The sequence below is a fragment of the Bombina bombina genome, chromosome 5 (genome assembly GCF_027579735.1).
Source record: "Bombina bombina isolate aBomBom1 chromosome 5, aBomBom1.pri, whole genome shotgun sequence".
Classification (NCBI taxonomy): domain Eukaryota; kingdom Metazoa; phylum Chordata; class Amphibia; order Anura; family Bombinatoridae; genus Bombina; species Bombina bombina.
The window spans coordinates 716,478,861-716,491,748 of NC_069503.1; the positions used below are offsets into that span (position 1 = coordinate 716,478,861).

The 12,888-nt window shown below is 36.8% G+C and overlaps 1 protein-coding gene across 1 annotated transcript in view; it reads left to right on the forward strand.

Moving 5' to 3' along the window:
- Positions 1-220: 220 nt before the first annotated feature.
- HIVEP1 (HIVEP zinc finger 1) overlaps positions 221-12,888 on the forward strand; it is a 445,290-nt gene continuing 432,622 nt past the window's right edge. Inside the window, exon 1 of the mRNA XM_053714746.1 lies at positions 221-340. Within this exon, the coding sequence (XP_053570721.1) occupies positions 316-340 (25 nt within the window). The 5' untranslated portion in view covers positions 221-315. The remainder of the gene's footprint in view (positions 341-12,888) is intronic.

Genomic DNA, 12,888 nt, shown 5'->3' on the forward strand with positions numbered 1-12,888 from the left:
CATTGCTGAAAAGTCTTTCAAGAGCGTATCTCTGGTGCGAAGAGTTAAGTGTCAGGGAGGAAGACTGCAGAGAGAGGGTGGGGAAGGGGAACTTGTTTTGACTGCTGACATTTGCGTCCTGCTGGCAGCCTGCCATGTTATGCTGCTTGCGTCAGGCAGGGGTGGCCCCAGTGTAGCTGCTGTTGCTATGGCGAGATGGCGGGGGTGGATTCCTAGGTTTCCCGAGCCTGAGACACACACACATTACGTCTGAGGGCTGTTCTCACACGATGTGGCAAGGCAACCCAGGGAGCCATAACACTCACATTCAGGGGGATGACCCGGCCTCAGCTGCTGCACGGTAACATCTCCCTCCTTCATGTACATTGTTTGCTCGTTAATAATAGATCATAACGCAAACCGGCTATCTCATTTTAACCCCGAGAGGTTTGCGTTGCCATACGTCGTCTTCAGCTGCCAAGAGGTTAATTTGTAGGATTTTCAAACAGAGCTTTTGTTTTACAACAATTTGCATTTAGTGTGTGTTTTTGGTAAACTTTCTGAACACAACTTGTGTGTCTGTGTGTGTATGAGAAAGCCCTGGGCCGCCTTGTTAGAAGAGGTCAGAGCTCTCTCTGCATAAGGATATTGTGAAACAACCCGAAAATCCCCAACCAGATCATATCAGGAAGCACTTGTTGGGAGCCCCAGGCTGAGCTAAGCAAGACAAGTTAACTGTGTCATTGCTGAATTTAGTGCTACTTGACGATAGGAATGCAAACTATATTGCAGACAATATACAATGAATACTGTTCTGTTTTCTTGTACTTACTAAAACATGGTAATAGAACTGCATTTATTGGTTTACAACATTTACAGTGCATAAACGTCATCATTCATTGGACTTGCAACATACAGACGTACACTTCACATGCAGTGTGCATGGTCAAAGTTGTTAAAAAAAAACAAAATAAAAAACAAACAAACAAAAACCCTGCAAAATCACGTGGCTACAATGTTTATTTGATTTGCACTTTTAAGCTTTTACTAAATATACATTTACAATTTTAAATTGGCCTTCTGCAGCTGGTTTACTAATATTGTATATTGTTTCAAATAATATAGTGATGCTAAAACATGTACATATATGAAATTAAAATGATTATCTTTAAAAGAAGGAAATATAATAGGCAAAAACAGGTGTTAATCCAGGAAATTTCATATATCTTGTCCCACACATTTTTGTGACATCATGATGTCATTGGCAGTGTTGATTGATGTCATTGATATTACATATTCCCAGGGTATATTGGTATGGCTTGGAACTTACTAGCTGTAAAACATTTAAAGAAACAAAAGGTTATTAGCAGCTGATTTACCAATTTAATGTACATACTAACTAGCTGCTAAATATTATCTGAGATTGGCACTTTACATACACGTTTAACTATGGCACTTTACATACACGTTTAACTATTTAACTTTTTTAATTTTTTTAATTTTTTTTAATGCCATTACTGCTTTTTTTGAACTTTGTATTGCAAGATGCATTGCAGTAGAATGTAGGGACTTCGTCTCAGCATACTATTACGTTTTTATGTCCCTTTTAAAGAGATATTTAAATGCTCTTTTTTTTTTTTTTAAGCAAATAGCTGTATTTTTACTATTTTTAACCTCTGATAAGGGGTTAAATACACAGGGAACTTTGTGCTACTGTGCCACACTAAATGAGGATAAGAATACTGAAAAAGTTAAACATATACTAAAAGATGGAGATGTGTTTAAAAATAAAAAGATCTTATAATATTGAGCATTTTATTTTCACAGTAGAATGTCCCTTTAATAAATAGTTGCTGTAACCTAAAGTAAAAGCATAGAAATATCTATCTATCTATCTATCTATCTATCTATCTATCTATATATATATATTCCTCTTTAAAAAAATAATCGGTTTCCAACCATTTGCAACGCCTCCTGTACTCATGTGACATCTAAGAATTTTGTTTATGCATGTGACTCCTTTAAAGTCCAGTGATAGAATGAAATGTCAATACTGTGAACTAAGAACTGTATAGGTAATATTTCACAAATATCTGCTAAAAACACCTGATTAAGAGCAAGGCATAGATTTGCATCTTTGTCTGCCATAACAAAAATCCTGTGCATCCCCATCATTGGGGGTTGATCACCAAAGAGTAACTAGTCACCCTTGTTAACCCTTTAAGGACACAGCTTTCAGTTTGCTCAATTGTTTTATGACGGAAAAATTCTGTCATATGCCCTTAAGAGGTTAAGAATTGCTGTTCTAGACTATATGAAAAAATCATGTTTTGGCTCTATAACCACAGGTTTTTCCCTTTAAGATGTATTTGTTGTTTTGCTTTAGTTGTGAAGACTTATTTGTTTTGGAATGCAGATACATAGTATCACATGGTTTCAAGATGTTATGCTGTTATTACTTACAAAGCATTGATTGATACAGTATATAGACTTGTATTATATAGACTTGTATACTCAGAATGTGGCCCACCTCTTGTTTCCCAGGGGAAAAAAAAAAGCTTCATGTATTTCTCTAGAAACCTTGCAAAGCTCTACTGGATCATGGCCTATAACACTACTGGGCAGTTTCCCATTTACAGTTAAGTGTTAATTTTGTTTTTGTTAATGATAGAGGGCTATATTTAAAATGATCACATAAACATAAACCTCGGATTCATGCTGCAAGCGAAGAAAATGTAATCCTGCCCCTATACAAATGATGTGTATGTTGTACAGTTATGGGGAGCAGATATCAAAAAGGGGCATTGCAGAACTAGCGAGGGTTCAGGGTAGTGCTGCAGAATTATTAATGATGTCACATTTTTGGGGAAAGGTTTGCCAAATGGGGGCCGATCATTGTAGAGAAGTGACACGTGAGGTGATTTAAAAACAATTTAAAAATAAATAAATATATAATCATGGTCTGTATAGAGAGTTGACAAAGGCACTGTTTATTCCAAGAAGGTTGTTTGTGACAAAACTGTACAACTGTGTGACTGAAGAGGTAACTGCTGCCAATAAATAGATCATATTTAAAACGGCTCTGATATATTTTTGTTGGCTAAAAGCAGAATTCAGTTATAATTGCTTGTGTCTAATGAGTATGCTTTTCAAACTGCAGTATTTTTTTAAATGTATTTATTAAAATACAAGGACTTTAGAGAATCTGTGAAGGATGAATTCAATGGATGCTGCCTTTTATTTCTTTAACCTCCTCTGCTATATTACTATTTATTTGTGCATAGTTATTTGATACAGGCTAATAAACGCCAGTGTATTCTGTATACGTTGTCAGGATATCTTGGGTCACTAAGGAATTCACAGACTGAAAAAGATACCAATCAGAAATATTCAATGAACATAATATAATTTTAGTGTGTATGTATGTGTCATTTGTATGCAGGGATTTTCACTCTCACCTCTCCATATCAGGTGTCGGTAACAGAATATGTAGCTGAAATTTAACAGATTCGCTCTCACGTGTGTGTGTGTGTGTATGTGTATGTATATATATATTAGGAACTGCACTCTCACTAACTAAAAATGACAACAACCAGGGTGCAGACAGGGGCGATAAATAGAAAGTATACAGACCGCACTCACTGGGTTTCAGACAAACTTCAGTATTTCTTTATTCTGGTGACGTTTTGAGGATAATCTCCCCTTTCTCAGACCAACGATTATCCTCGAAACGTCACCAGAATAAAGAAATACTGAAGTTTGTCTGAAACCTGGCGAGTGCGATCTGTATTATTTATTGTATAAAATAAAATGGCATTTGTCTAATGGTTCTTTGTCCAGAATTACTTTGGAGATTATCTCTATTGACATTTTCCAGTTGCGACTTATCTGCATGTCATATTGGTACACATGTTTATTTTTTGGTATCCATATAGGATGATATATTTTGAACTTCTCTAAATTTCAATTCCATCTGAAAGTGCCATAGAATTCTAGCTGAGAGATGATGGGATGTGAAAAAGCAGGACCCATCTATGCAGTCATCTGAGTGCTCAGAATGAATGTATCTGCAGCACAGCACTAAGTACAGTGTATGCCATATGCAGGCATTGTTTAATTCTGTATTGTATTTTTATCTGGTTTCCTAGTGCTGTATTAGGAGTGTTTTATGCAGATGATCTCATTTGACAGTGCTCATTTTACTTTTCTGTTGTAATTTATAAAATGCTGTTTAGGGGGATTCTAATCCTTGCATTCTATGTTTTTAAGGGTGATTGCAACTCCATCTGCTTTTATATACAGTTAAAATATAAGTCTAATATCTCATTTTTTTTCATCAACAAGGTTGGCAGGGCCTGTAAAAGAGCCTATAGCAGTATTATGAGCCGCTAGATTACATGGTGATTCTGTGTGAGAGATGTACAGAGAGAGAATGAAAAGTGAGTTAGTATAAGAGCTGGTGTGGGAGAGGATGCAGGAGATGAGAATAAAGGAGAAAGCTGGTGATTGAATGGAATGGGGGGACAAATCAGACTGTGAGGTAGGAAAGTAGGCAGAGGGCCACATATTTTGTCAGAGCATTTTACAGCTGTTTCACCATTGTCCTGCCACGTCATTTACTGTACATTGCTTGGGCTAATATCGCTCAGCAAATTATTTTAAGCAGCGCTTGCAGCTGAACCCTGTTTACCACAGTTTCAGTTTCTCCTAATGCTAAGCAGAAGACCAACTTGCAAGTAAACACTGCAGACAAAGGTGCTGCATGTTCCATTTCTTGTATACATAGCTGAGGTGTAGAATAATATCACTATCTCCAGGACACAATAGTTTCCAGTATCTTGGCTACCTTGCAGCTGTGTTGGTGTCTCAGAAGGTTTTGTAGCCAACTGCAATAACGTTACACATCTCAGCTGCAGTTTCTGTTTTCTAAGTCTGGCTTATCTGTACCTGCTACCGAGGCTGATGAGTTTAGTACTGTTAAAGGGACAATAATAGGAAGATTTTTTTATCCGTAAAATGTATAATTATGTCCTGTTAAAAAGAACTTTAAAATGTACTTTTCATTATTTGTTTTGCCTGCCATTTATATTTGCCCTTAATTGGTTATAGTATTGGAGGTAAGGTAAGCAACACTCAAGGCTTTTCAGGGGACTGCACTTCCCGCTATTATGGGTGCCACCATTTTCAAGCCTATATTTTCACTGCATGTATCTCAAAGAGCCACTGCACATCTGCAAACAATGCATTACCGGAATGCAGTTAAAAGTAGATTTCTTCATGTCAGCACCTATGACTAGAAGGGAGGTTAGCCTCAGTACTATGTTATAAAATGTACTTAGTGTTTTAATGTCCCTTTAATGCTTCTATAGTAACTTCTATATCAGTGTTTCTGATCAGTTTATTTCACAGCGTATGCTAACCTATTTGCAGGAAGATAGACTATGGGGTCGATTTGATCAAGCTGTGGTGGACAGGGGAGCACATACGCACCCCTGTCCACATTAGCTCGCCTCTGGCGGGCTGAATTCCCCTGCCCGCACATAGCCAATCACGCGTTGGCAGGAGCTGTCAATCTTCCCTGTCGGACAAGGCCGGGGAGATTCAAATTCTCCACCTAAGAGGTGGTGAAAGGTTAGGCAAGCAGCGGCCTGATGACTGCTGTTTCATAAATACAGACTGCAGGTTCTCTTGCGAGATCCTGCAGTCATAGGAAGGCGAAGGGGATGATAAACCTACAGTGTGAACATGAAGTAAAACTTATAGGACATACAGCGTAAATATAAAATGCTCTAATATTTTACTATTGCTTGCAAATAGCTAATTGATCCTTGCATTGCTGCTGCTGAGCATATGTATATATGCTTTTCTACAAAGGATACCAAGAAAGAAAAGTAAATTTGATAATAGAAGTTTAATCTGTGTTCTGAATGATGATTGATTTATTTAAGCTTTAAAAATGTTGTCCCTTTCAAAACATTTTAGAGTACACTCCTTTTTTAAGTTATTAAATAGCATATATGTTAATGCATAAATTGTAATCGGTAGACTGTAATAGGACTTTTTTTTTTCTCTATAACATGCGATTTCATTGTTTTCTTAAACCAAGCCAAATAACTTTGTTTTAGTCTGTGCAGTATATATGTTTTATGCTGTGACAGATAAAGATAATGGAGACACTTCTGCGATAAATGTTTATATCTGTCTACTCAAGCAACATTTCTTGGATTGACTGATTTAAAAAGAGAGAAAAATGGAATCTCTATAGATGCTAAAGCCAATGCTTTGAATAGCATGGTGAAATAATACTAATTATAATTTTATCTTAAAGGGATATTCTATTCAACCACTGCTTTTTCATGTGCCTGATTATAATTATTTGTAACTATTTTTTTAAAAGCAAAATTATTTTTATTGTATTTGTTAAATCAATTTAAATTTATGCTGGTATTGAAAATAAGAAGACATGCGTACTAGGGACAGAGTACTCACTGGGTCCCCATTTTATTAAATCTTTGCTGTGTCATATGTGAAAAAAAACACACTGACACTTACAGGGGCTGCAATTAGGGAATTCAATGAAAAATGGGTTGTACCTGGTAGTGGCAAAATGTCTCCAATAGAAAGTAATGAGTTCGCTGAAAAGGAAAGTTAATAGGGAGCATACAGTGAATACAACTCAAATTTATTCTGATTTTAACATTTAAAATCACATCAATTTTCAGTTCTTTTGACAGACTTGCAGTTTACCCAATCAGAGCTGTCTCCATGGTAATTTCACATGCATGAGCTCAATGTTATCTATTTGAAACACTTGAACTAATGCCCTCTAGTGGTGAAAAACTATCAAAATGCATTTAGATTAGAGGCGTCCTTCAAGGTCTAAGAAATTAGCATATGAACCTCCTAGGTTTAGCTTTCAACTAAGAATACCAAGAGAACAAAGCAAAATTGGTGATAAAAGTAAATTGGAAAGTTGTTTAAAATTACATGCCCTATTTGAATCATGAAAGTTTTTTTTGGACTTGACTGTCCCTTTAATTTTACATATTTAGAAGCTTTTCTTGAACAAAAAAGTAATATAATTTTGTATCCAAAAATCTGCAGCATTGACAGCCCGGAAATGTTGGCAGAACTTTTCCCTGAGTTCACAATAGTTCTTCCTCCAATCCTGCAGCAGTAGGCAGAGTCTAATGATAATATCAATTATACACATTGCATGCGCAGTAATCTTTATGACCCAACGCATGCACACGGAAACTGGCATGTTCACCATCTTTGATTATTACATACTGGTCGTGGAAGGTGACAAACTGTACATGTTTGGCACCATGATAGTTCTACTCAGGTATAACACCATTAATGGGCTTGCAAAATGAACATAACAATGAGTTTGGCAGCAATACTATTTTGGAATAGAAATACAGGGAAATGCTAAAAAAACATTTAAAAGGGGTTAATTTGCAGATGGTAATTTTATTATATGACTAGTTGATAAGCCTGCCCAGAGGGCAGTCTAATTATTTTTTAAACTACAGATGTAGAAACTACCTATTTTGTAACTCTTCTTTTATATAAATATTTAAGCTACAGGTGTAGCAATACTATAAATATAATGGACTACGGTCTTGAATATATCAAAAATATTTTCTATATAATAAACTACAGATATAGCCATACTCTATTTGGACAAACTACTGTCCTAAATAAATACAAAATTTCTTCTCTAACCTAACACACCCTAAAATTAACCTAAATTACCTAAACTAATACATTTTAAAGTTACAAAAAAATAAAAAAGGCTAACATTACAGAAAATAAAAAAATCAAATTACCAAATTTAACAAAATTAAACCTAATCCCTATGAAAATAAAAAAGCCCCCCCAAAATAAAAACACCCCTACTCTAAGAATAAACTACAAGTAGCCCTTAAAAGGGCTTTTTGCAGGGCATTACCCCAAGATAATCGACTCTTACAAAAAAAGAAAGTCCCACCTAACAGTAAAACCTCCCACCCCCCAAAATAAAAGAACCTAACCCTAAAAAAAAAACATACCCATTGCCATAAAAAGGGCATTTGTTTGTGCATTTAGCTCTTTTACTGCCCATCCCTAATTAAATAAAACAACCCCCCCAAAAAAAACTTAAAAAAACCCCAAAACCTAAGTGTAACCCCCAGGTTGCTACTCACCGTTCCTGAAGTCCAGCGGAAAAGGTCCTGTTCCAGGCGGTGAAGTCTTCTTCCAAGCGCGACCTCTTCTTCTTCCAGGAACATCCTGAGCGGAGCTGAAGACCGGCGACCCTGGAACTGAAGACCGGCGACCGCGGAGCCATGGAGGAGGATCCTCGTACGATCTCCGCTGTACACTGAATAATGAATTCAAGGTATGCAATTAAAGATGGTGTCCCTTGAATTCCTATTGGCTAATTTGATTCTAACAATTCAAATCAACCAATAGGATTAGAGCTACTCAAATCCTATTGGCTGTTCACATCAGCCAATAGGATGAGAGCAAGTGAAATTCTATTGGCTATTCAAATCAGCCAATAGAATGGAATGTTGGCAGCGTGAGGACAAAATAATTCACCTGGATGCAGCTTCCCTTTTAGTTTTATTTTTTTGGATGGAGTTATCTTCCCTTTTTTGATGTGCATCAGCTTAGATGCATGTCACTGTCACGTGGCTGCCTGTATCTTCCCTTTTGTGATTAGATGCATGTCACTGTCACGTGGCTGCCTGTATCTTCCCTTTTGTGATGTGCATCAGCTTAGATGCATGTCACTGTCACGTGACTGCCTGCATCTTCCCTTTTGTGCTGTGCATCAGCTTAGATGCATGTCACTGTCACGTGGCTGCCTGTATCTTCCCTTTTGTGATGTGCACCAGCTTAGATGCATGTCACTGTCACGTGGCTGCCTGTATCTTCCCTTTTGTGATGTGCACCAGCTTAGATGCATGTCACTGTCACGTGGCTGCCTGTATCTTCCCTTTTGTGATGTGCATCAGCTTAGATGCATGTCACTGTCACGTGGCTGCCTGTATCTTCCCTTTTGTGATGTGCACCAGCTTAGATGCATGTCACTGTCACGTGGCTGCCTGTATCTTCCCTTTTGTGATGTGCACCAGCTTAGATGCATGTCACTGTCACGTGGCTGCCTGTATCTTCCCTTTTGTGATGTGCACCAGCTTAGATGCATGTCACTGTCACATGGCTGCCTGACTCCATGCATTCTTTCTCCTATCTTCTCTCTCCTCACCAAAGCTGTCACTGACAGAAGTAGAGGTGTTACCACATGGCTAACTGTCCCCTATAATAAAATAAAAGGAGCATTCCAGGGCATTAATAACCGCTGTATGTTGATTATCCACGTGGATCTGGACATTCAAATCATTACAGCATGTTTTATGGGCAATTAGGGGGTTAAATCATGTTTGATGTGGGAATTGTGGTGGATTCAACAAGTGTTATTTGTTATTGGCAATCAATGGTTAAATGACTTGGTTTATGTGCTAGTGGAAACCAAGAAGTTAGCTCGCAAGAGTAATAAATGGGGTTTTAACTGCTTGTAATATTTAGCAAAATAGTAACTTATATAACTTTTATTTTTCTATCAGCAAAACTATAGAGATATTTTCCAGTCCTGCATTTTTATATAAATATGCAGGTATTATTATAGCCTACTTTTTTATTTTAGTACATTATATTTCCTCCTAAATGTAACCAAAAATGGTACTAAATAGGAGACCTAAACTTTTGATCAAATGTATCTGTGTGTCTCTGAATTTATTAAGTGTCCAACTTCTTAAATATCAGGTTTCAACATACATTAAAGGGGAAAATAGGTCAAAATGAATGTGCATGTGTGCATTTCAGTGTGAAATAAAGGCAATGTTGCAATATACTTCTATTAGCAAAACTGCCAGTGCACCAGTATTCAAACACTACACTTTCTCCGAAAGCCACTGGTGTCTTCTTGCCAGCTCTCTGAGCTTGAATACTTGTGCACGGCCCTCATAGGATATGTGCATATGCCACAGAAAAACAGTAATGACTTTTACCAGAAGCATTTTTATTTATGGGGGGTATATTTAAAAATGCTTCTTTTTAAAATTGAAATGCATTTATGCACATTTCATTTTTGACCATTCTATCCTTTTAATGTTAATATCTATCATGAGGGGTTCAGCCCCTTAATGCATTGTTGTTGTTTTTTTCTGTGTGTTTTCAACTGTGTTTTACCTTTTAGATTGATTAAGATCAGCTTTCACAGTTGTGTGTTTTTTGTTTGTTTTTTTTCTAACTTCTTTTTTTGGCCCTCATGAAGTTAACCAGATTGTTAAAGTACAACATTGGAAGTAATTTTTTTTTTAAAATCCAATACAAAGCCTCAGAACATTACGTCCTTTCAATCTTTTTCCTTTAATTAGGGAAGATTCTGCTTCACATGTTTGTGTCTCGGTCTGAACATTTTCTGGAAACAGGCAGCTGCTTTTAAACAGATGGACCGATATTTTGGTTCCTGGTTTATGACAGACTTATGAACACAGGATGTCGGAGACAAAGTCATTTTCATTACAAGCATTTTGTGTTTATATTACATCTCCTGGCATGCAGATTGGTGGTTTTGTGTTTGCATCTCTATGCTTGTGTTTTTTTTATGTGAAATACGCATGTAATGTTGTTTATTTTGGCAAATTATGAGATCAAATAAAATACCTGACTTTTTATTGGCTTGGTAATTTTTTTTCTCCTCTGTAAACCAGTGACTATTTTTATGGTAACATTATAGCGTTGTACTTTTGTTTTATTGTGCAATATTACACAGTTCCTGCTTTCTGGTAGATACGTGTATATATAAGTTGCACCGCAGTGTTTGTTAGCTAATGCTGTGTGGTCATCTATCACTGGGTAGACTTTCAATAAACTTGCTAATTTAGCATATAAGAAGCAGTTAATTTTTATTTAAATTGTCAGTTATGTTATTTGTTTATGCTGATATTTAGTGCAATTTAAACTTACCCAGTAGAATACACATGCTGCTGTTGTGTAGTAAACTTTTAAACGATTGCTTCTAGCATTAATTCCTTTCCATTAAAAAAGGAACTGAACCTCCAGAATTAACCTTTCCTGATTCAGAAAATATGCTTCTATTTTCAAAATGTGCTTTCTTCTTTGGTATCCTTTGTTGCAAAGCATACCTAGGTAGTCTCATAAGCAGCAATGCACTACTAAGAGCTACACTTATGTATCTTCTCATTGGTTTACCAGATGTGTTCAACTAGGACCCAGTAATGAATTGCTTCACTGGAGCAGATTTTGTTAAACACGGTTATATGCTAGTGACTGTGCCATAATAAGTGCTGTAAGACAGAGTATTTCCTTTTTGTATTTCTCTTTAAAACTATACTTGTGCTTGTTTGTTTTTTGTGTGTGTTTTTTTGCAGTACCCAGGATGTGCACATTACTTAGTCATTCACCCTTTCCTGCTTTAACCACTGCAGCACCTTACTCTCTGTTCTGTCTGTTCTCTCTGGTCTTTCTTAGGCCCTGATATTCAAAACCTCTCTGCTCAGGTGAGATATTCTAAAATGATCCTCTAGCACTATGAGATCTCTAGTGAAATATTCGAAAGACAGATTTTGCTTTGCTTCTCCAAGGGGTGTTTCTTGCATTTCTGTATGAGGAGAGACCAGCCCAGTGCAATATAGCACTGCATGACATGACAGTTCTGCTGCATTTACACTTTCTATGCTTTTCTATTTTATTTAAATTTACATTTCAGATTACATTTAATTACATTTAAACTTTGCACTTTATATTTTGTATTTTATTTTGTATATAGGAGTGTATTTAGGATTTAGATTTTTCAAATTCTGATTAGGCCTTCACAGATATAGAGATATAGATAGATAGAGTTATAGATAGATATATAGAGATATAGATAGATATATAGAGATATAGATAGAGATATATCTCATGTGAGTCCACGGATCATCATCAATTACTGTTGGGAATATCACACCTGGCCAGCAGGAGGAGGCAAAGAGCACCACAGCAAAGCTGTTAAATATCACTCCCCTACCCACAATCCCCCAGTCATTCTCTTTGCCTGTAGTGCAAGGAGGAGGTGAAGTTTAGGTGTCTGATGAGAAGTTTTCTTCAAGATTTTATTATTTTTTTAGCAGAGTAAGCTTACTCTGTTCCTTTCTGGGGTCTAGCCTAGTCCACAGCAGTCTCTTCAGTAGGGCAGTGGTGGCTTTTGAGCACTTGAGAACTTGTAAGGTACAATCCTCACTGCGTTTTGCTGCTAACTAGAAAACCTAAGTAGGTTTACTCAGTTTTTCTCTCTTCACAGGTCCATGTGAGGTGCTGCACCCTCTCAAACCAGGTGAGCTGTCCTGCTGCCGGACATCACTTTTAGGTAAGTGCTATTTTAATTTTCTTTTGCAAGGAGATTGCCGGCACTTGTAAAAGCTGTCTTATTTAATATGGGACTTTATTAAACCTCTATGTTTGGGGTTTCTTTTAGGCAGTTTGGGCAATGAGACTGTGAGGTGATTTATGGTGGCTCAGTGTGTTTTAGTAGTTTTTATACTTTTTTTGGAGATTACTGCCGTTTTTTTGGCATTTAGGGCTCTATAACCACTCTGTATTTGAAAAGGGGATTGTTTCTTCTGTAAAGAAAGTCACTCTGTGAGCTGCAGGACAGGTAGGCACCTCAGTAAAGCTACTGAGGTGTATAGGTAGCCTGAGGTTTATTTATCCTTATTTATTACAGAAGATGGATCAAGAGGCTTTTCAAGCCATTATCCCAGGCCAATTTTCTGCTTGTCAGTTATGTTTTGATACTCAGGTGGAACCTCCAGTTCCTTTTTGTTCCTCAAGCATTGAGAGAACTTTAAGTTATAG